Source organism: Bombina bombina, chromosome 1, assembly GCF_027579735.1.
Source record: "Bombina bombina isolate aBomBom1 chromosome 1, aBomBom1.pri, whole genome shotgun sequence".
Taxonomy (NCBI): Eukaryota; Metazoa; Chordata; class Amphibia; order Anura; family Bombinatoridae; genus Bombina; species Bombina bombina.
The window spans coordinates 1,019,247,059-1,019,270,423 of NC_069499.1; the positions used below are offsets into that span (position 1 = coordinate 1,019,247,059).

At 36.5% G+C, this 23,365-nt stretch overlaps 1 protein-coding gene across 1 annotated transcript in view; it reads right to left on the reverse strand.

Annotated features, from left to right (window-relative positions):
• Positions 1-23,365, reverse strand: part of MYBL2 (MYB proto-oncogene like 2) — a 214,011-nt gene that overhangs the window by 185,170 nt on the left and 5,476 nt on the right. The window contains exons 3-4 of the mRNA XM_053716325.1: positions 19,995-20,066; positions 1,232-1,324 (exon numbers count right to left, since the gene is read on the reverse strand). Of these exons, the coding sequence (XP_053572300.1) occupies positions 1,232-1,324; positions 19,995-20,066 (165 nt within the window). The remainder of the gene's footprint in view (positions 1-1,231; positions 1,325-19,994; positions 20,067-23,365) is intronic.

Below are 23,365 nucleotides of genomic sequence, written 5' to 3' on the forward strand. Positions count from 1 at the left end.
ACTTGCTTTCGTCTCTCAATATTGTCAGGAGAGTAACCAGATAACAAGAATACGTAAACATTGGCATCTGTTGGGGCAATGTATGACAGATATTGAGGAATTTAAAGTCTTTACCTATGCCAGCATTTAAGAGGAACAAGAACCTAAGGGATACACTAGGTTCTTGAGGGACCAAGGGGTTCTTGTTTTACTCATCCACTAACAGGGCACAAGTTCAAACACAATGGGTACTATACATGTTTAACATCGTATGTTGTCTATCTTATTAAATGCCCTTGTGGACGTGGCTATGTCGGTGAGACCTCTAGGCGTATCAAAGACCGGATTACCGAACATAAGAGCAATATAAGATGTGGGAACATGAAAGCACATGTAGCAGCACATTTTTTAGATTTTGGACGCCAAATAAATCAGTTACGCTTTCAACTAATTGAAAAAATTGAGATTCCAAGACGTGGTGGCAACAGGGATTTGCTTTTGAAACAGCGTGAGGTCTTTTGGATCTTTAAATTAGACACCTTAGAACCCAAAGGGCTAAATAAAGAAATAGATTGGTCTGTCTTCTATTAAAACATCATATTGAAACATCATATTCAAATAATGTATATGCCTCACTTTTACATTGGTGCCCCCTAATGTCGGTTTCAGTTATGAATGAGAGCATAGGGTTAACAACATTTTATGTGATTTAAGAGCTCGATGTATTCCACAATGTATCACTTTTCTGACATATTTTGCTTGACTGCAATGTTACAATTTGATTGTGTAAAGGTTATAAACATACAATTAGCTAACCGTGAGCTTTTAGGTATTTAAGCTATATACTAGCTTGTTGTGTAGATATGTTTTTATTTTTATATTTTGTGTAACAAGTGTTTTCCATGATTTTTATCTAGACTCTGAACCCATGTTAACAGATAATTGATTGAGTAAATTAACACATGAATCTGCAATGCTATAAATTAAGGCTTAGGGTTGTACAATGTTATCACATGATTAAGGGGTCAGCCCCGAAACGTTGTGTTCTCTTTTGATCCCCATGTTCTAAAATAAAGGGATTTTTAATCTGACACCTCTGAACCGTTTTCTTTGATTTGATGGTGGGTTAGGCAGTGACCCACGGACGTGTCAGTTTGTCTGGATATAAGTGCTGGTTCGTTTGGACTTCATAATATGAGCAAGCCATTACAATCTATGCTCTTTATATGAGATTCTGAAAAGCTTTAACTACCTTTTCATCTTCATCCTTTGTCCAAGGTCCCTTCACCAAGTCAGGATGCAGAACTCTAAGCCATCGGTGCTGACATTGCTGCTCTGTTCGGTTCTGATGAAAAAGGCAAAAAAAACATGGAAGCCAGAGTGGAAAATAAGTGAAGCTACTGCAACATAACTGCATTCAGCAAATATTTTAAGCCAACTTCAGAGTTACAAATATTTACTTTTAGCAACACATTTGCTATAAATTTAAAAAAATATTTTTAAATGGACTTTTTTCCCCTTTACAGGTACTTTCCTAATTTTTATTTATTTAATTTTTTTTTTAAATTTATTCAAGCCTTTGTGTTGGTGTTATATTAAAAAGGGACACTGAACACAAATTTGCCCTTTCATGATTCAGATAGAGCATGCAATTTTAAGCAACTTTTTAATTTACTCCTATACATTTTTCTTCATTCTCTTGCTATTTTTATTAAAAAAGAAAATAAGTTTATAGCCGGCCAATTTTTGTTTCACAAACTGGGTTGTGCTTGCTGATTGGTGGCTAAATGCACCCACCATTACTGTCCAGGTTCTGAACCAAAAATGGTCTGGCTCCTTAGCTTTGATGCCTTTTTCAAATAAAGATAGCAAGAGAATGAAGAAAAATGAATAGGAGTAAATTAGAAAGTTGCTTAAAATTGGGTTAAGTATCCCTTTAAGAACAAATCAAATCATTCTGGAATATATTAAACCAGCACTACTGGTGTGTGGGGCAATAACTAATTGCAAAATAAGTAATTTTAGGCAAAAGACATCAGAACCACTAATGAGCAAACTTTCAAAGGCTAATATTAAAATAATGGTAAAGGGGTGTTAAATACCCATGTGATATAATTCATATATCACGATTCCTGTATTAAAAGATTAAGCAGAAAATAACCTGTCAATGTAGGCAGATTGTGCACTACACACAATGTCATATCACCTTCAAAGTTAATGAACAGCTAAACATTACTCTTTTTACAATCCAATATAAAATCTATAACAAGTAGAAACTGAGCGATATGTAAAGGGGGCGAGTGTGTATAACTATGCATGGCAGGTGCACTTATTAGAGCTGAGGGAGCAATTATTGGATTAGTAAATTGGCTATTTTAAAGCCAAAGTTAATTAATTAGTTAAATTCAGTATTAACATGTTTTTATGTAGTAGTATGCCTCTCTAATTATGTGGGATATTTTTTTAATGTGCGTGACTGATGTTTCAGTATTCTGTATATTTCTAGATATCCTCAGATCGATCCCGAAAATATTAATCAAGTCTAATAAACAAAGGGACTCCAAATCTGATCTTTAAGGGCTGCAAAAAGGCCAGGTTCTGTCTGAACACATTCAGATTGACAGTGACCTTTTTTTTACATAGATAGTGAAGTTCTCGTTAATAGTTGGAATTAGCACATCCCACAAAACACTAAAAAAGGGACATAAACCCAATTTTTTTTCTTTCATGATTCAGATAGACTGCAGTGTTTCCCAACCATGGTCCTCAAGTACCCCAACAGTCCTGGTTTTCAGTATAGCTGAACTAGCACAGTTGAAATAATCAACTGATGGATGAGAGCAGGTTCATTACTGATCAGCCGATTATTTCACCTGTGCACTGGTTCAGCTATAATGAAAACCAGGACTGTTGGGGGTACTTGACGACCACAGTTGGGAAACAATGAGAGAGCATTTCATTTTAAATAACTTTCCAATTTATTGCTATTTATTTTGTTCTCTTTGTATCCTTCGTTGAAAAGTATACATAGGAAGACTCAGATGCTGCTAATTAGTGGTTGCAAATGCATGTCTCATCATTGGATTTCAGCTAGCTCCAAGTAGCAAATTAGATAAAAGAAGTAAATTGGAAAGTTTCTTAAATTTCTATGATCTGAATTATGAATGACAAAAAATTGGGTTTCATGCCCCTTTAAGTCATGCGTGTTGTGCTGCACTTATTCATTTTAAAATGTATTACAGTTTTGATCCCAGCAATAAAACATTGAGTTCTGCTCATCAGCCAGTGAGCATCTTTTACACAGCCCAGTGTCGCACAAACATGCTCTGGTACTTTAAGTCAAAATAAATAGCTTTTATTTAAACTATTCTTCGCATAACAAAAAGTTAAAGGGACAGTACACTGACATTGTTTTAATATGAATGTATTTTCAATGACTTGCTATACCAGCTGCAGAGTATAACATTTATGAGAAATTGCATTTTTGCGGTTTATTTGTGTATATGAAGTAGCTGGTTTTGTACTTTTAAACCACAGCCTATTACAATGGGTTGAGCTTCAGGTAATATCAGATCTCATTATGTTAACACTTTTATGTACAGACTTGCTTCCTTATCTTATATTTGTCTAGAAAACCAAAGCTCAATACTTAGAGAGAACCATGGAAAATTATCATTTTATTACTTAACTATCATGCCCCCCACTGAGAGTGTAATCTCTTCTGCTGGCTGTGTTTACTTAGGCTATTCAATAGAATATACTCCAATATAGGTTGGGATACCACAGGCTAAATCAGTTATTTCAAATGCCAAAATAGGGGTAAAGGAGCTACTGGTAAAAAATTTAAAACACTCCAGCAGGTAAAATGAATCATCGGGAACAATTTAAAGGGGATAATTTTTGGGGTGAACTGTCCCTTCAACATATTAAAATAGTTTTTCATATGTACAAGAAGATTTTCTAGCATTTAAAATGATACAAAAAATGAACAGTGGGAAAAAGATAACAGCTGCAGACATAAAAACAAGAGATTCTCATCAAAAAATATTTAGCCAACTCTATTCCTCTGGTGAAGTTGTATGAAAGAGAAAAAGAAAGTTTAGCAAAGACCAATAGGTTAATTTCCTGCCTTCAGTCACTAATCTGCACTTCCAGGCTACAGCTTCCACTCACCAGCCACTTTCCTCCCTCACTACCAGCCATTCTCTTTGTTCCTCTACAGCAGCTCTGAACCGTAGCCTGGTGGCAACAGACATCGAAGGTTAGGATAGTGAGCCACTTTGTGCATGAGCAGCACTCTAGTGACACCTAGCATAAAAACACTGAACTGCAGTATTAAAACTTCACTATCTTACAAGTTTGCTTGGCGGCAGGCTCTCATCTCTAGTCACCATGGAAACTTGTAATCGAATTTTAGCCCGTCTGACTCTTAAAGATGTGATTCTGATAACACTGCAATAAGCTATCTAGTATTGATACTGCAATATGATGCATAGTAAGCAATATGTATGCTCTAAGTTGTTCCGTATAGGGAACATATTTTAAAAACAGTCACTATTCAAATTTGCTATTGAACTGCAAAATTTCCTCCCCTTTACTTTGTTGACAATTATTCATTTTACCTGCTGCTGTGTATTAAATCATTTACAAATAATTTCTTTGTAATGTGAAACAGAATTTGCCTGTTGACGACTTTTACTGAAAACATAAATGCTACAGTATTATCTTCAGAAAAATCAAACAAAAAACAGCAGAAATCAAACTCCCAGTGGAGTTGAAAGAGAGGCCATAACATTTAAAGGGGTGTTCCTGCAGCTGCTTGCATACGTATGTTTACCCTTTAAGGGGACACAAATCAAAATGTCATGATTTAGGCAGAATTTGGATTTACATGCACACTTTCTATTGTACCAGCTCCTACCAAAGCATGTGCAAGAGTTCACAGTACACATAATTTGTGATTGGCCGATGGCTGTCACAAACCAGGAAAAGAAATTATATTTTGAACTTCAAAAAAAGCAGGATTTCTTTTTACTGTCAAATTTCATTTTGTGCATTTGTGGTTTATGTAATTGACTTAAGCAATACTACTCAAGCAAGAAGCAGATGGTAAAGTCCAAATTAAACTTTCATGGTTCAGACAGGGCATGTTATTTTAAACAACTTTACAATTTACTTTTATCATCAAATTTGCTTTATTCTCTAGGTAATCATTTAAAGATAAATCTAATTAGGTTCATATGCCAATTTCTAAGCCGTTTAAGGCCTCCTCTTATTTAACCCCTTAACGACCAGCGCCATACCCTGTACGACGCTGGTCATTATGCCCTTAAGGACCAGCACCGTACAGGGTAGTCCTGGGCTTCTCTGTCGCAATCTCACTCAAAATAGCAAGATTGCGCTATTTCTGCATGTCCACGAGTGGGGCACTGCCGAAATAGATTTGCAGAGTTACCGATGCAGAGAGGGCTACTCTGTGGCCTTATTCATTGTCTGTGTTACCTGGGACAGAAGGGGAGGGGCCAAGACAAGTGATCACATAACCATTGGCACTTTTTTGGGCATCACTAGACTGCCTCACTCCTGATGCATCCAATGATTAGCCACTGAGCCTGATACCAGCATGCACTGGCTGTCACAGTGATTGTATACACAGTAACTCATTTTTGACAGGTACTGTAATGCTGCTGGCTAGCCTCAAATGCAGGCTTCCAGCAGCAGCATGAGATACAAGCTGCAATCAGAGTGTATCTCATGAATAGAGGCACCCCACTTGCATGTATGGGATCACAGGGACACCCTGTCCCTGCAATCACCAGCCTGGGGTGTCTGGCATTATGCTATTTCTGCACTGTGTCACTCCTGAGGCATGCAGAAATATCTTGAGCACACCAACAGGGCCGATACAGGCAGTAACAGCGAAGGGCACAGTTGCCGTACAGGTATTTAAGGGCTAACCGGCCAGCGCCATACAGGGTCCTGCTATTGACCATGTATTTTGCCTATGTAAAATGCACAGGAAATATAACATTGCTCCCTGAAAGTTAGTCCAAGTGTTCTCTCTTAACGCCAACAATATTTAGGGACTGGTCTCAAATCATTCAGCAACCAACGCAATAAATAGAAAAACAAATAAATATGCAATTTGAAGCACTGCTGCAACAGTGACATAGGACACTCATTCATCCACTTATCAGACAGACATTCTACAAGCTCCACCAATCTAATTAACTTATTTAAATCTATTTATTGGTGTTTTGGAAAACGTTGAGTATTCTCAATCTGACTATAGCAGAGTAAAAGGCGACCTGTCAGAATCCACAAAACCACAGCAATGTACGCATGTACTCTCTGGAGTTAATAACCTTGCATGATTATATCAGCGGTGAGTTAAGTTTATACACAATAACTATTTCACCTATTATATTCAAAATGTCAGATATTTAAGGTTCGTGTATTAAACCAGGTTTAAAAAAAAAAAAAAAAAAAAAAAAGTTTATATTGATATTAACCCCTTAAAGGACCAGTCACAGTAGATTTGCATAACCAACAAATGCAAGATAAGACAATGAAATAGTACTTAGGGTCCAACAGGAATGCACCCTGCCAGCAATATACTGGAAAAAAAAAATGTTGAAATAAGCAAGCCACAGGCAATGGGTAACAGTGGTAAAAGGAACTCCATTTAATCCATCTCCATCCATAAAAAAAAAAAAAAATAAAAAAAAATAAACGGACAGCAAAAAACAGTCAAACGCGTTTCATCAAAAAGACTGACTTCCTCAATGACCATAACAATGCCCTGTGTTACACTGACACTATATGAGAGCATACAAAGCAAATTGGGATAGAATCCCTGGAAAGAAATGCTATATAGCACTCTCTGCCCAGACTGGGGTAGAGCCACTGATGCAGTTTAAAATTTAACTTTTATTTCTTTACTTTAAAAAGATGGGTGGACATGAACAGGTTAAATCATTCTATCTCAAATTGCTAATGACAATTTTTCCTGATTGTTATCAACTTATTCCGGAGACCCGTTGATTCTTTGGTATTTGTTGTGTTATTCTATTGAGTCAGTCGGTACTCCCTTATATTTGTAAAGTAAGGCTAATAAAAAGCCCTGTAATGGGTATTACTGGTGTTTTAATGTCTCATATATTTGTTACGTTAGTATTGGTGATGAATTGACTGGATTTTGACTTGGGTGGCAGAAAGGATTATCAAACTAGTTTCACATTTACATGTAAACTTGGGCTGTGTGATTTTGTGTTATACAATTCACTTCACTTTATTACGTTTATACACAATTACCCCAATTATGGTATCACTAGTGTTCAGAGGTTATTAGTTGTATTGTCCATTTATATTCTTTTATTCTGTACGTTTATCATCTCACTAGTTTCCTATTATATTCCCCATATGGGATTAGTTATAGCGTGATTTTTGAAACGTTTGACTAATAAATTCAATGAACATACATTTGAGATCTGTTATATCTCTCACCACTTGGGAATAAAGTGATCTTGTCTACGTTTTACATATACTCATTACTTAATGAATCACGCAAGAGTGGATGAATAACGCCCCTGTGCGTGAATTTATTTGTGTTGATAATGTTCTGTATAGACCCCACTGTTTACAATATTTTCTGTATACACCCCACTGTTTACAGTATTTTCTTTGTAGTTACCCTTATTATATGGGTGGCTGGGCTGATGTATGTTTCATTTATTTTACACCACATGCATTGTGTAGTTATCAATTGGTGTTATTAGTACACAATGTTACAAAACTTTCAATCTGATTCTTTTCTGGGGAGTCAGAGGTTAGTTGTAATTATAGTTGCAGTATCCACCTTGGAGTTTAAATTCCACTCGGTGATATTTTAACTGAATATATTGGCTATAATGCTAGGGTGGATGCACATTTGCGCATTGTTAAATATTCCTAATATGATTATAATGGGTGTTCCAGATTACCCAACAATCCGTTATTGTGCACTTTTGGGTTACTATAATAATGTTAACATGGATTCCCTGTCTGCCACTCTCCGGTGATCTGACCACAGCTAGGTTTTGCTATCTTGTCACTTATGCGGGGTTTGTTCGGTCGTAATACTGTTAGTACCCGGTGCTTTTATATAGCCGAGTCCCCCTTTACCACTGGTGAGACTGCACTTAGGTTACTGTTCAAATAACGTTACTCTAATTCTGCTTAAGTTCTTGTCTCAATCAGACGTTTTTAACGCTAACATGCATACACACACTGTATTGGGTATAATTTGGGGTTTAAATTCCACTCGCACATTTGCGCATTGTTAAATATTCCTAATATAATTATAATAGGTGTTCCCGATTGCACCAACACTCTGGTATTAAGTACTTGTGGATTACTATAATAATGTTAACCTAGATTCTCTGTCTGCCACTCTGCGGTGATCTGACCACAGCTAGGTTTTCCAATCTTATCACCCGTACGGGGTTTGTTAGGTTATAATACTGTTAGTAACCGGTGCTTTTGTATAGCCGGGTCCCCCTTTACCGCTAGTGAGAATGCACTTAGGTTATTGTTCGAGTAACATTGCCCAATAATTCTACTTCGATTCTTGTCTCAGTCAAACGTTTTTAACACTAACATGCATTCACACACTGTATCAAATATAATTTCCACCAATATACCCTCTAATCATTAGATTTTAGCAGTTGAGAGATTAAATTAAAAGATACATATAACATTTAGTGGGACCCCATCGTCCCTCGCAACCCCCCTGACGCGCCGCCGATTTTCAAAATATTTATTCGTTTTCATTTGCGGAAGTTCCGCCTCTACTGTATTCTCATTTGTTGATCTCGGCTGTCAATCTTGTATATACAGCCTATTGGGATCAATGTATACGATGTTGTGTTAAGGTCGACTGCTGATTTCAGATTTTAAGGTCGACCTGTTTCTCTGCATAAATCTTTCATTCTTCTATTCCTATACCAGTATTCATTGTTATAATAAACTTGATCGATCATAAACATAACATGTGTTGCGCTATTATATTTTCCACCTATTTGATACTTTTAAATTTAATTGCTTGTATAGATGTTATAGTGAATATCTTTTACTTGTTCGTTGTTCATTTGTATCCTCTGATGTGGAAGTTCACTATTTGCTCCTGATTGTATCCATCTCTTGTTCTATATCGATACTCGGTTAATGTTTTTTAACAATGATTTTTGTTTAACAAAGGCTTTATATTATTTCTCATTTGTGTCCTCATTAATGTGATGTTCTCATATAGGAGGAATATGATTTTTAACGGTATTGAGTTTTGTGAGTGTTTGTTATCCTCTCTGATAATTTTGCTGTCAAATACACCAAATTCTCAGATCAACTTCGATTTTTTTGTCATCTTCTCTTTTGATAACCACGTTGTCTGAGAAAGCCACCTGATTTCCTGAGAGTAACAATATTATAGTGGTCATTTATATTAAATATATTAACACTATTGTATTCACATGATTGCTGTTAATTTGTATAATTCTATTGTGTTTTCACTGGTTGTGATTTTAACTTATTTTTGGGTTTGTAATTAAATCCTTTTAATCAGTTTATGATATCATCATTTTATTTTGCAGTTGACATTTTGAATCATATTTTGAGTTTATGCTTGTGTTACTGTTGTGCTTTAAAATGTATGCTTGGTTCTAATTATATAACAATTCATATGATTTTTTGGTGTTTACTTTAGCTATAATAATTGTGATTATTTTAGAATGTTCACTTTAGCTGTGTGATTGTGATCTTTTTGAAGTGTTGGTGCTCAATGTGACTTTCACTGAATTAAAATAATAAGTGAAATTGTTGTGTTGCCCATTGTGATCTTGTTCTAAGAAGCAGGTATCTTTTGTGCTTATTTGCTTCCATACCAATCTAAATTATTTTGGAACACATTTTGGAACACATATAAATTTGAGAGCACCACAAGGAAGGCACCAAGTAAGGTAATCCACAAGTATAATGAATAATTTAAGAAAATAAACAAACACAGATGAAGAATAATCTAGATTGGCACCAAGGTATTGAAAACCAACAGAATAATTCACAACAAACAAACTAAATTGGGAATAATTTAGATTGGTATGGAAGCAAATAAGCACAAAAAAGATACCTGCTTCTCAGAACAAGATCACAATGGGCAACACAACAATTTCACTTATTTTAATTCAGTGAAAAGTCACATTGAGCACCAACACTTCAAAAAGATCACAATCACACAGCTAAAGTGAACATTCTAAAATAATCACAATTATTATAGCTAAAGTAAACACCAAAAAATCATATGAATTGTTATATAATAAGAACCAAGCATACATTTTAAAGCACAACAGTAACACAAGCATAAACTCAAAATATATGATTCAAAATGTCAACTGCAAAATAAAATGATGATATCAAACTGATTAAAAGGATTTAATTACAAACCCAAAAATAAGTTAAAATCACAACCAGTGAAAACACAATAGAATTATACAAATTAACAGCAATCATGTGAATACAATAGTGTTAATATATTTAATATAAATGACCACTATAATATTGTTACTCTCAGGAAATCAGGTGGCTTTCTCAGACAACGTGGTTATCAAAAGAGAAGATGACAAAAAATCGAAGTTGATCTGAGAATTTGTATTTGACAGCAAAATTATCAGAGAGAGGATAACAAACACTCACAAAACTCAATACCGTTAAAAATCATATTCCTCCTATATGAGAACATCACATTATTAAGGACACAAATGAGAAATAATATAAAGCCTTTGTTAACCCCTTAATGACCACAGCACTTTTCCATTTTCTGTCCGTTTGGGACCAAGGCTATTTTTACATTTCTGCGGTGTTTGTGTTTAGCTGTAATTTTCCTCTTACTCATTTACTGTACCCACACATATTATATACCGTTTTTCTCGCCATTAAATGGACTTTCTAAAGATACCATTATTTTCATCATATCTTATAATTTACTATAAAAAAAAATATAAAATATGAGGAAAAAAATGAAAAAAACACACTTTTTCTAACTTTGACCCCCAAAATCTGTTACACATCTACAACCACCAAAAAACACCCGTGCTAAATAGTTTCTACATTTTGTCCTGAGTTTAGAAATACCCAATGTTTACATGTTCTTTGCTTTTTTTTGTAAGTTATAGGGCAATAAGTACAAGTAGCACTTTGCTATTTCCAAACCATTATTTTTCAAAATTAGCGCTAGTTACATTAGAACACTAATATCTTTCAGGAATCTCTGAATATCCATTGACATGTATATATTTTTTTTTTAGTAGACATCCCAAAGTATTCATCTAGGCCCATTTTGGTATATTTCATGCCACCATTTCACTGCCAAATGCGATTAAATACAAAAAATTGTTCACTTTTGTACTAATTTTTTCACAAACTTTTGGTTTCTCACTGAAATTATTTACAAACAGCTTCTGCAATTATGGCACAAATGGTTGTAAATTCTTCTCTGGGATCCCCTTTGTTCAGAAATAGCAGACATATATGGCTTTGGTGTTGCTTTTTAGTAATTAGAAGGCTGCTAAATGCCACTGCGCACTACACGTGTATTATGGCCAGCAGTGAAGGGGTTAATTATGGAGCATGTAGGGAACTTTTAGGGATAATTTTAGCTTTAGTGTAGTGTAGTAGACAACCCCAAGTATTGATCTAGGCCAATTTTGGTATATTTCATGCCACCATTTCACCGCCAAATGCGATCAAATTAAAAAAAAAAAAAAAAAAAAAAAATCACAATTTTAGGTTTCTCACTGAAATTATTTACAAACAGCTTGTGCAATTATGGCACAAATGGTTGTAAATGCTTCTCTGGGATCCCCTTTGTTCAGAAATAGCAGACATATATGGCTTTGGCGTTGCTTTTTGGTAATTAGAAGGCCGCTAAATGCCGCTGCGCATCACACGAGTATTATGGCTAGCAGTGAAGGGGTTAATTAGGTAGCTTGTAGGGAGTTTGCAGGGTTAATTTTAGCTTTAGTGTAGAGATCAGCCTCCCACCTGACACATCACACCCCCTGATCCCTCCCAAACAGCTCTCTTCCATCCCCAAACCCACAATTGTCCCCGCCATCTTAAGTACTGGCAGAAAGTCTGCCAGTACTAAAATCAAAGCTATCTTATTTTTTTTTTATTTTTTTTGGGCATATTTACATATGCTGCTATGTAGGATCCCCCCTTAGCCCCCAACCTCCCTGATCCCCCCCCAAACAGCTCTCTAACCCCCCCCCCCTGCCTTATTGAGCGCCATATTGGGTACTGGCAGCTGTCTGCCAGTACCCAGTTTCAAATTAAAAAGTTTTGGTTAATTTTTATTTTAAAAAAAAAAAAACTATTTTCTGTAGTGTAGCTGCCCCCCCACAACCCCCAACCCCCAACCCTCTCCCAGATTACTAATTTTATTTATATATCCCACTGAGTCTCTCCCACTTATATCTCCTCCATGTTCCATAGTGTAGGGTTCCCACCCGCACACGCGCGCACCCACCCTCGTGCACGCGCGCATTCTGGCACGCACCCCACACGCGATCCTGCCCCCCTCCTCCATTGATCGCCGCCCACCCGCCTCCCTTGGTAAGCTCCCACCCACCAACGAATACTGCGATCAATGGCCGATGCAGAGAGGGCCACAGAGTGGCTCTCTCTGCATCGGACTGCTCAAAACTGTTATTGCAGGATGCCTCAATATCGAGGCATCACTGCAATAACATGAAAGCGGCTGGAAGCGATCAGGATCGCTTCCAGGGCTTTCAAAGACCAACGACGTACGTCCTTGGTCATTAACTGCATTTTTTTGCAGGACGTACCCCATACGTCGTTGGTCGTTAAGGGGTTAAACAAAAATCATTGTTAAAAAAACAAACCGAGTATCGATATAGAACAAGAGATGGATACAATCAGGAGCAAATAGTGAACTTCCACATCAGAGGATACAAATGAACAACGAACAAGTAAAAGATATTCACTATAACATCTATACAAGCAATTAAATTTAAAAGTATCAAATGGGTGGAAAATATAATAGTAATTAAATTTAAAAGTATCAAATGGGTGGAAAATATAATAGCGCAACACATGTTATGTTTATGATCGATCAAGTTTATTATAACAATGAATACTGGTATAGGAATAGAAGAATGAAAGATTTATGCAGAGAAACAGGTCCACCTTAAAATCTGAAATCAGCAGTCGACCTTAACACAACATCGTATACATTGATCCCAATAGGCTGTATATACAAGATTGACAGCCGAGATCAACAAATGAGAATACGGTAGAGGCGGAACTTCCGCAAATGAAAACGAATAAATATTTTGAAAATCGGCGGCCCGCCACCTTTGATAAAGCCGTAACTGGCGAAACGCGTCAGGGGTTGCGAGGGACGACGGGGTCCCACTAAATGTTATATGTATCTTTTAATTTAATCTATCTCAACTGCTAAAATCTAATGATTAGAGGGTATATTGGTGGAAATTATATTTGATACAGTGTGTGAATGCATGTTAGTGTTAAAAACGTTTGACTGAGACAAGAATCGAAGTAGAATTATTGGGCAATGTTACTCGAACAATAACCTAAGTGCATTCTCACTAGCGGTAAAGGGGGACCCGGCTATACAAAAGCACCGGTTACTAACAGTATTATAATCTAACAAACCCCGTACGGGTGATAAGATTGGAAAACCTAGCTGTGGTCAGATCACCGCAGAGTGGCAGACAGAGAATCTAGGTTAACATTATTATAGTAATCCACAAGTACTTAATACCAGAGTGTTGGTGCAATCGGGAACACCTATTATAATTAAATTAGGAATATTTAACAATGCGCAAATGTGCGAGTGGAATTTAAACCCCAAATTATACCCAATACAGTGTGTGTATGCATGTTAGCGTTAAAAACGTCTGATTGAGACAAGAACTTAAGCAGAATTAGAGTAACGTTATTTGAACAGTAACCTAAGTGCAGTCTCACCAGTGGTAAAGGGGGACTCGGCTATATAAAAGCACCGGGTACTAACAGTATTACGACCGAACAAACCCCGCATAAGTGACAAGATAGCAAAACCTAGCTGTGGTCAGATCACCGGAGAGTGGCAGACAGGGAATCCATGTTAACATTATTATAGTAACCCAAAAGTGCACAATAACGGATTGTTGGGTAATCTGGAACACCCATTATAATCATATTAGGAATATTTAACAATGCGCAAATGTGCATCCACCCTAGCATTATAGCCAATATATTCAGTTAAAATATCACCGAGTGGAATTTAAACTCCAAGGTGGATACTGCAACTATAATTACAACTAACCTCTGACTCCCCAGAAAAGAATCAGATTGAAAGTTTTGTAACATTGTGTACTAATAACACCAATTGATAACTACACAATGCATGTGGTGTAAAATAAATGAAACATACATCAGCCCAGCCACCCATATAATAAGGGTAACTACAAAGAAAATACTGTAAACAGTGGGGTGTATACAGAAAATATTGTAAACAGTGGGGTCTATACAGAACATTATCAACACAAATAAATTCACGCACAGGGGCGTTATTCATCCACTCTTGCGTGATTCATTAAGTAATGAGTATATGTAAAACGTAGACAAGATCACTTTATTCCCAAGTGGTGAGAGATATAACAGATCTCAAATGTATGTTCATTGAATTTATTAGTCAAACGTTTCAAAAATCACGCTATAACTAATCCCATATGGGGAATATAATAGGAAACTAGTGAGATGATAAACGTACAGAATAAAAGAATATAAATGGACAATACAACTAATAACCTCTGAACACTAGTGATACCATAATTGGGGTAATTGTGTATAAACGTAATAAAGTGAAGTGAATTGTATAACACAAAATCACACAGCCCAAGTTTACATGTAAATGTGAAAACTAGTTTGATAATCCTTTCTGCCACCCAAGTCAAAATCCAGTCAATTCATCACCAATACTAACGTAACAAATATATGAGACATTAAAACACCAGTAATACCCATTACAGGGCTTTTTATTAGCCTTACTTTACAAATATAAGGGAGTACCGACTGACTCAATAGAATAACACAACAAATACCAAAGAATCAACGGGTCTCCGGAATAAGTTGATAACAATCAGGAAAAATTGTCATTAGCAATTTGAGATAGAATGATTTAACCTGTTCATGTCCACCCATCTTTTTAAAGTAAAGAAATAAAAGTTAAATTTTAAACTGCATCAGTGGCTCTACCCCAGTCTGGGCAGAGAGTGCTATATAGCATTTCTTTCCAGGGATTCTATCCCAATTTGCTTTGTAAGTTCAGTATTAGATGCTAGCACCACTCCTCAAAAGGAATATAATATAGTGATACTAAAATTAAAAAATATAGTATCCAAAATAATTGAAACCAATGAGGAGCTTGCCTATATAGTGCCCTTGTTATTTTTGTGTGTCAAATACTATATGAGAGCAAACAGCCCTCTAACTTTACCGGATTGGACAAAAAGAACCAATCAAAATAGGGTGAACTATACACACCCCTTTTATTTAAATATGGGCAGCGTAACACAGAACCATGCTAGAAGGAAAATAAACACACCTATGACATGACATGGTACTACATGCAAACATAATTTTACACATATAAACAATGCTAAAACATATTAAATATTTAGTGCATAATAAACATATGCTAAAAGTAAACATGCAAAAAATTAAAACAAATAGTAATAATAACCATGCCTTTCTGTGTAAGCAAACAGTGAGATAATGTTATGTGAATTAAAATAGTATATGTATAATTAAGGCACTAAAAAAACAATGCTGCCTCAACTTAAGAGTTTAAATTTAAACAGTGACCAAAAAGGTCATACTCTCTCAACAAAAAGCTTAACATCCCACTCTGAGTTTATACACTTTGGCATGCGAGTATCCAGTTGAAAGATCCAAAATACCTCTCTTTAACTAAGAACCATGACTATAACCCCCTCTGGGGTATCTAGGAATCAGCTGGAATACCCTGGAATGTCAAGAGGGAACTATCCATGCCATGAAACCTCTTGAAGCACAGGGATATCGGAGTGCTAGACTCAAGGTCCTCAATGGAACGAAGATGTTCCAAAAACCTCTTTCAAGGACCTAGTAATTTGACCTACATAGTTCTTCTGGCATCCCCTGCAGGTCAATAGATAAATTACATTACAGGAATTACAAGTGATGTGTTCCTGTATCTTGAAACGTATTGACACTTGACAAAGTCCGTACCAAAGGTAGCATACGTACAAGACTTACATCTTTTACTACCACACTTAAAGAATCCAGGCTTAATTGTAAGCCAGTTCTCCTTTGCCTTTATGGGCAACATTGATGGCGACAGAATGTTACCCCAATGTTTTGGCTTTCTTAGGTATAAAGGTGACCCCTTCCTTAATGATCTCATTTAAAGCCTCATCTATTTTTAAAATGGGTAAAGCCTCCCTCACTATATTGCAAATTTTCCCATATTGTTCACTAAATGTGGTTATAAATTTCGGTTTAACTGTAAAATCCTCCTATGCAATAGTACTTAGTCTGAACTTCAAATGAGTAGTAGTATTTTTTTTTATGACAAATTTAAAAGTTGTGTCTATTTCCACTCCCCCTGTACCATGTGACAGCCATCGGCCAATCACAAAAGCATATATGCTTATTCTGTGAATTCTTACACATGCTCAGTAGGAGCTGGTGACAAAGTTTAAATTTAAAAAGACAACTTTTTTTAATGGAAGTAAATTGGAAAGTTGTTTAAAATTGCATGCTCTAACTAAATAATGAAAGTTTAATTTTGACTTAAGTGTCCCTTTAACAACCAGCTGGGCATTGATCAAAATTTACATTTTATTTGTTGTGAAAAAATACTTCCCTTTTAAACTCGACAGCCGCTCCAGCTTCCCCCGGTCGAAAGCCATTTCTGACGTCATAAATGATGGACCGGTCATCCTTTAATAACCGCTTCCCCCCCACCCCCACCCCCCCCCAGGCGAATCAGTGTCTGATTCAATGCCATGATTGGAGGAAGTCTGATTCCTCATTTTAGACCCAGGAAGAGGATTTGGCAGAGGAAGCTGGAGCGGCTGTCAAAATTAAAATGTAAGTATTTTTTCACAACACGAGTGAAATGTAAATTTTGATGAATTAAAGTGCCCCTGTTTTTAATCGAATCTTTATAAACCGGGCACTTTAGAACCAAAATTTACTTTCACTTTAAGGACCATGTATGACACTGCAGTCATGGGCTTCTCTTCACAAGTGTGGGGCACTGCAGAAATAGTTGCAGAGTTACACTCTGTGACCCTCTGCATCTGACAGCGGTGAAGCCCATCGTTGGAGGGGGCGGGAGCACTATGCCACAAGGGGGGGGGGAAAAAATCGTTGAGGGAAAGGGATCTAGGGAGGGGGTGTGAAAGGGTAATGAGGTGGGGAAGCTACAGAAAATAAAGTTTTCTTTTTTTTTTTTTTAAACATAGGTTAAAACTGTAGCAAAGTGGGTACTGGCAGACAGCTGTCAGTACCTAAGATGGCAGCGGGATCCTACACTGCAGAAAATATAATTAAAAAAATATACTTTAAGGGACAGTCTAGGCCAAAATAAACTTTCATGATTCAGATAGAGCATGTAATTTTAAACAATTTTCCAATTTACTTTCATCACCAATTTTGCTTTGTTCTCTTGGTATTCTTAGTTGAAAGCTTAACCTAGGAGGTTCATATGCTAATTTCTTAGACCTTAAAGCGACAGTCTAGTCAAAACTAAACTTTCATGATTCAGATAGGTCATGCAATTTTAAACAACTTTCCTATTTACTTTTATCATCAAATTTGCTTTGTTCCCTTGTGGTATTTTTGAAAAGCTAAACCTAGCTAGGCTCAAACTGATTTCTAAACAGTTGAAAACCGCCTCCTAGCTCAGAGCATTTTGAAAGTTTTTCACAGTTAGACTGTGCTAGTTCACATGTGTCATATAGATAACATTGTGCTCACTCCCGTGAAGTTATTTAGGAGTCTTCACTGATTGACTACACTGCATGTCTGTCAAAGGCACTTAGAGAAGGAGGCTGTCTGCAAAGGCTTAGATACAAGGTAATCACAGAGGTAAAAAGTGTATTAATATAACTGTGTTGGTTATGCAAAAACGGGGAATAGGTAATAAAGGGATTATCTATCATTTTAAATAAGAACATTTTTGGTGTAGACTGTCCCTTTAAAGCCCACCTCTTTCAGATTGCATTTTAACAGTTTTTCCCCACTAGAGGGTGTTAACGTATTTCATATAGATAACACTGTGCTCGTGCACGAGAAGTTATCTGGGAGCAGGCAATGATTGGCTAGACTGCAAGTCTGTCAAAAGAACTGAAAAAGGGCAGTTTGCAGAGGCTTAGATACAAGGTAATCACGGAGGTTAAAAGTATATTAATATAACTGTGTTGGATATGCAAAACTGGGAAATGGGTAATAAAGGGATTATCTATCTTTTAAAAACAACAACAATTCTGGTGTAGACTGTCCCTTTAAAGGGACATTACACATTTTTTTCTTTGCATAAATGTTTTGTAGGATTATCTATATAGCCCATAAAGTTGTTTTTTTGGGGGTTTTTTAATTTATAGTTTTGCTTATTCTTAAATAACACTGCTCTAATTTTCAGACTCCTAACCAAGCCCCAAAGTTTTACGAGAATACCTTTTCATACGCAAAAGAAGGGGGGCGTCTTATTTTCCTCTTGCAGTGGGCTTTTCCAGCTACCTTTTCAACAGAGCTAAACAGAGCTTCTAAGTAAGTTTTTAAACACAGTTTTATACTGGATTTTTGTATCAGTATCTGTGAATTTTATTCTTAATAGTGTCTTTTACATGCAGTTATATGAAAATGGGTGTATACTGTCCCTTTAAGATGGGGGTGACCATTGTGGCCTGGAGGAGTGAAGAGAGTTGTTTGAGAGGGATTGGAGGGGGGGGGGGGGTTACCTATACACTAAAGCAAAAATTAACCCTACAAGCTACCTAATTAACCCCTTCACTGCTGGGCATAATACAAGTATGGTGCGCAAGCGGCATTTAGCGGCCTTCTTATTAGCAAAAAAGCAATGCCAAAGCCATATATGTCTGCTATTTCTGAACAAAGGGGATCCCACAAAAGCATTTTCAATCATTGCACAAGCTGTCTGTAAATCAATTCACTGAGCAACCTAAAATTGTGAAAAAGTTAACCATTTTTTTATTTGACATTTGGCGGTGTAATTGTAGCATGAAATATACCAAAAGCTCTGGTCTTTTGGGGAAGTTTTTTTCTGAAATGCCCGGTCCTTAAGGGGTTAAGAATTTGAAAAGCACACTTCCAGAAAAAGGGAAATTGAAAAAGTGAAGGGAAAAAAGTGAAGTGAATTCATTGATTTAAAAAAAAAAAAATTAAAACTTGCTGATTCACATATGGCACGTAATTTTAAACAACTTCCCAATTTACATTTATCATTATGCTTTGTTCTCTTAGAATTCTTTGTTGAAAGCTAAACTAAGGTAGGCACATATGCTAATTTCTAAGCCCTTGAAGACTGCATCTAATCATTTTGACCATGTTTCACAGCTAGATAGGGCTAGTTAGTGTGTCTCATGTGGAGTTATTTACAATTCAGCACTGATTGGATAAAATGCATGCCAAAAGAACTGAAATAAGGGGGCGTCTGCAGAGGCTTAGATACAAGGTAATGAGAGGTAAAAGGTGTTTTAAAAGAACAGTGTTTGCTATGTAAAACTGGAGAATGGGTAACAAAGGGATTATCTATCTTTTTAAACAAAAATCTGGAGTAGACTGTCCCTTTAACAACATAAAAAAAAGTAATAATAATAGTAATAATAATAATAATAATAATAGTAGTAGTAGAACCGGCTGTTTGCTCTGTGGAGCAAGAAGTTACTTACAGTTAGCTTACTAGCAATCAGCTTCCATTCACCTTGCCCGTATTTTTTAACCAAGGCTTTCAGATACTCATCCTGTATAAAGGAAAGACAAGAAATTATTATCTGATCTATCAGAAGATATGTTTAACATAAAAGCAAGCACAATGACTAACAGAGACATTGAACTTAATAAAAATTATATTCTCTACAATTTTCCTAATGTCAAGTGCAAACTTAGATTCCAACTGCTTTGCATTATGATAAATTGTGCCAAACAACTTATCCCCCAAAAAAATGGAAATCCTCAGAACCCCCCACATTCACAGAATAGATAGCCCTAGTCTCTTCTACACTGCATAGAGAAATTTCATTATGTCTCAAATTAACGTTTAGAGGACTATTTTGCTATGTCCTTCCTTTGGGAAGATCACAATAAGTCCCCCTCGTCAGCGAGTTCTTAAACTTTAACTGTATCCTTTACACCTAAGAATAGAGAAGCTCTTTAATGCTAATTTTCAATCTCGCCCAAAGTTCGATGTTAATGCCAATTCGAGAAAGTTTTAAGCATACAATATTTGTCTGTAATAGATATGATCTTACGATTGGATATGGAGCAATGTTATCAATATGTATGTACCACTACGAGTGTATTTTAAAACTTGTATAGTTTTCTAAAACTTCAATAAAAAAAATAAAATAAAAAAAAAATAAAAAAATTGAAAAGGTGTTTAAAATTAAAAAAAAAAAATCTATGCTCTAAGAATATTTCAAAATGCATCCTCATACTTGGCACCACCATCTTGGAGCATAGGTATTCTCTCACCCTGTGGCAGACATTCACATATTAGTAATGTGGCCAGATTTTTTAAATTCTGTATCATGCATTTTTGGCTTAGCACCCACAATACAGAGCAGGAAATCTTGTGCGTATTATAGAGCTGCAGTCATTCCAAAAACCTTAACCCCTTAATCAAGGACGTGCCAGGTACATCCTGCAAAAACTGTCAGTGACAATGGACGTACCTGGCACGTCCTTGGTCTAATTAAGTGCTGGAAGCGATTGCAATCGCTTCCAGCAGCTCTCAGGGTATTGCAGTGATGCCTCGATATTGATACCCTTTTCAAGCATCCGACACAGAGAGAGTCACTCTGTGGCCCTCTCTGCACCGATAGCGAAGGTGCCGATCGTTGGTGGGTGGGAGCTAAGCAGGGAGGCGGGTGGGCGGACCATCGCTACCCGGCATCCGGTTCCTGTAAGTGCAATGTGCACGCCGAGTGCATGCGCGTGTAGCAACCACTGCTACCAATGATCCCTGAATTGTAGGAGAGAGGGAGGGGGACATTTTTAAAAATATATAAATATGTATCAAAGAATCTAGGAGGGGGAAGGGCAGCTACACTACAGAAAAAAGCTCTATTTTAATAAAAAAATAAATTAAAAAAAAAAAAAAAAAGTTTTTTTGGGGCAAACTGGGTACTGGTAGACTGCCGCCAGTACCCAAGATGGCGGCAAATAGGTAGCGGGGGGGGGGGGAATCAGGGAGGGGGGGGGGCATCACAGCTGAATAAATATATAATAAATATATTTTTATTATTTTTTATTTTTTAAAACCTTTTATTTTAGTACTGGCAGACTTTCTGCCAGTACTTAAGATGGTGGGGACAATTGTGGGGTGGGGGAGGGAAGAGAGCTGTTTGGGAGGGATCAGGGGGTGGGATGTGTTAGGTGAGAGGCTGATCTCTACACTAAAGCTAAAATTAACCCTGCAAGCTCCCTAATTAACCCCTTCACTGCTAGGCATAATACAAGTGTGCTGCGCAACTGCATTTAGCAGCCTAATAGCCAAAAAGTAACGCCAAAGCCATATAATGTCTGCTATTTCTAAACAAAGGGGATCCCAGAGAAGCATTTACAACCATTTGTGCCATAATTGCACAAGCTGTTTGTAAATAATTTCAGTGAGAAACCTAAAGTTTGTGAAAAAATATGGTAAAAAAAAAAAAATTATTTGTGACAAAATTTGTATAAAAATTAGCGATTTTTTTATTTGATCGCATTTGGCAGTGAAATGGTGGCATGAAATAACCCAAAGTATTGATCTAGGCCCATTTTAGTATACACACACGTCAAAGGATATTCAGGGATTCCAGACAGATATCAGTGTTACAATGTAACTATCGCTATTTTAAAAAAAAAAAAGAAAAAAGGGTTTGGAAATAGCAAAGTGCTACTTGTATTTATTGCCCTATAACTTGCAAAAAAAGCAAAGATCATGTAAACATTGGGTATTTCTAAACTCAGGACAAAAATTTAGAAACTATTTAGCATGTGTGTTTTGGGGGTCAGTTAGAAAAAGTGTGTTTTTTCAATTTTTTTCTCATATTTTATATTTTTTTATAGTAAGTTATAAGATATGATGAAAATAATGGTGTCTTTAGAAAGTCCATTTAATGGCAAGAAAACCAGTATATAATGTGTGTCGGTACAGTAAATGAGTAAGAGGAAAATTACAGCTAAACACACACTGCAGAAATGTAAAAATAGCCCTTGTCCTTAAGGGTAAGAAAATTGAAAAATGGTCTGGTCATTAAGGGGTTAAAGGGACATGAAACCCAAACTTTTTTCTTTCAAGATTTAGAAAGAGCATGCAGTTTCAAATTTACTTTTATCAATTTTGCTTCATTCTCTTGATATCCTTTGTTGCAAAGCATATCTAGATAGGCTCAGTAGCTACTGATTGGTGGCTGCACATAGATGCCTCATGTGATTGGCTCACCCATGTGCATTACTATTTCTTCAACAAAGGATATCTAAAGAATTAAGCAAATTAGATAATAGAAGTACATTTTAATCTTGTTTAACCCTTTGTGTGCTAAGCTGAATTTAAAGTGAAGGTAAAGTTTTACCTATCTATAAACACTAATGAATTAGTCAGTTAAAAAAATGCAATCGCTACCTTTTTTTACCACAATGCATTATAAGTGTATAAAAATCAAGGTTTATATTCCCCTACCGTTATATTCCTAACTCCTCCCATCATCCATTTTCTTATCTTGGAGAGAGTGACGTATAGAGTGGTCCCACCCACTCTATACGTGTCTCCAAAGCGAGTTCACAAGGATCCAATAAATTGCGCATGCGCATTGCGTCGAATACCTCAGCTACTCTCAGCAATGCGCATGCGGTGATCTACAATGTTTTTACATTGCGCAGGCGTCATTCTCCGTGTTAAGGCAAATTATTACTGTTTGCAATAGGCATGCGCAAAACGGGAGCGTGCCTGTCTTACAAGCCCAACAAATAAAGTAAACGCAAGCGCAGATCATCCAGGAGGCGGATGACGTAGGTTGACGGCCACCTAACGGCCAGAATGTCAATTGGTTCTTGAAAA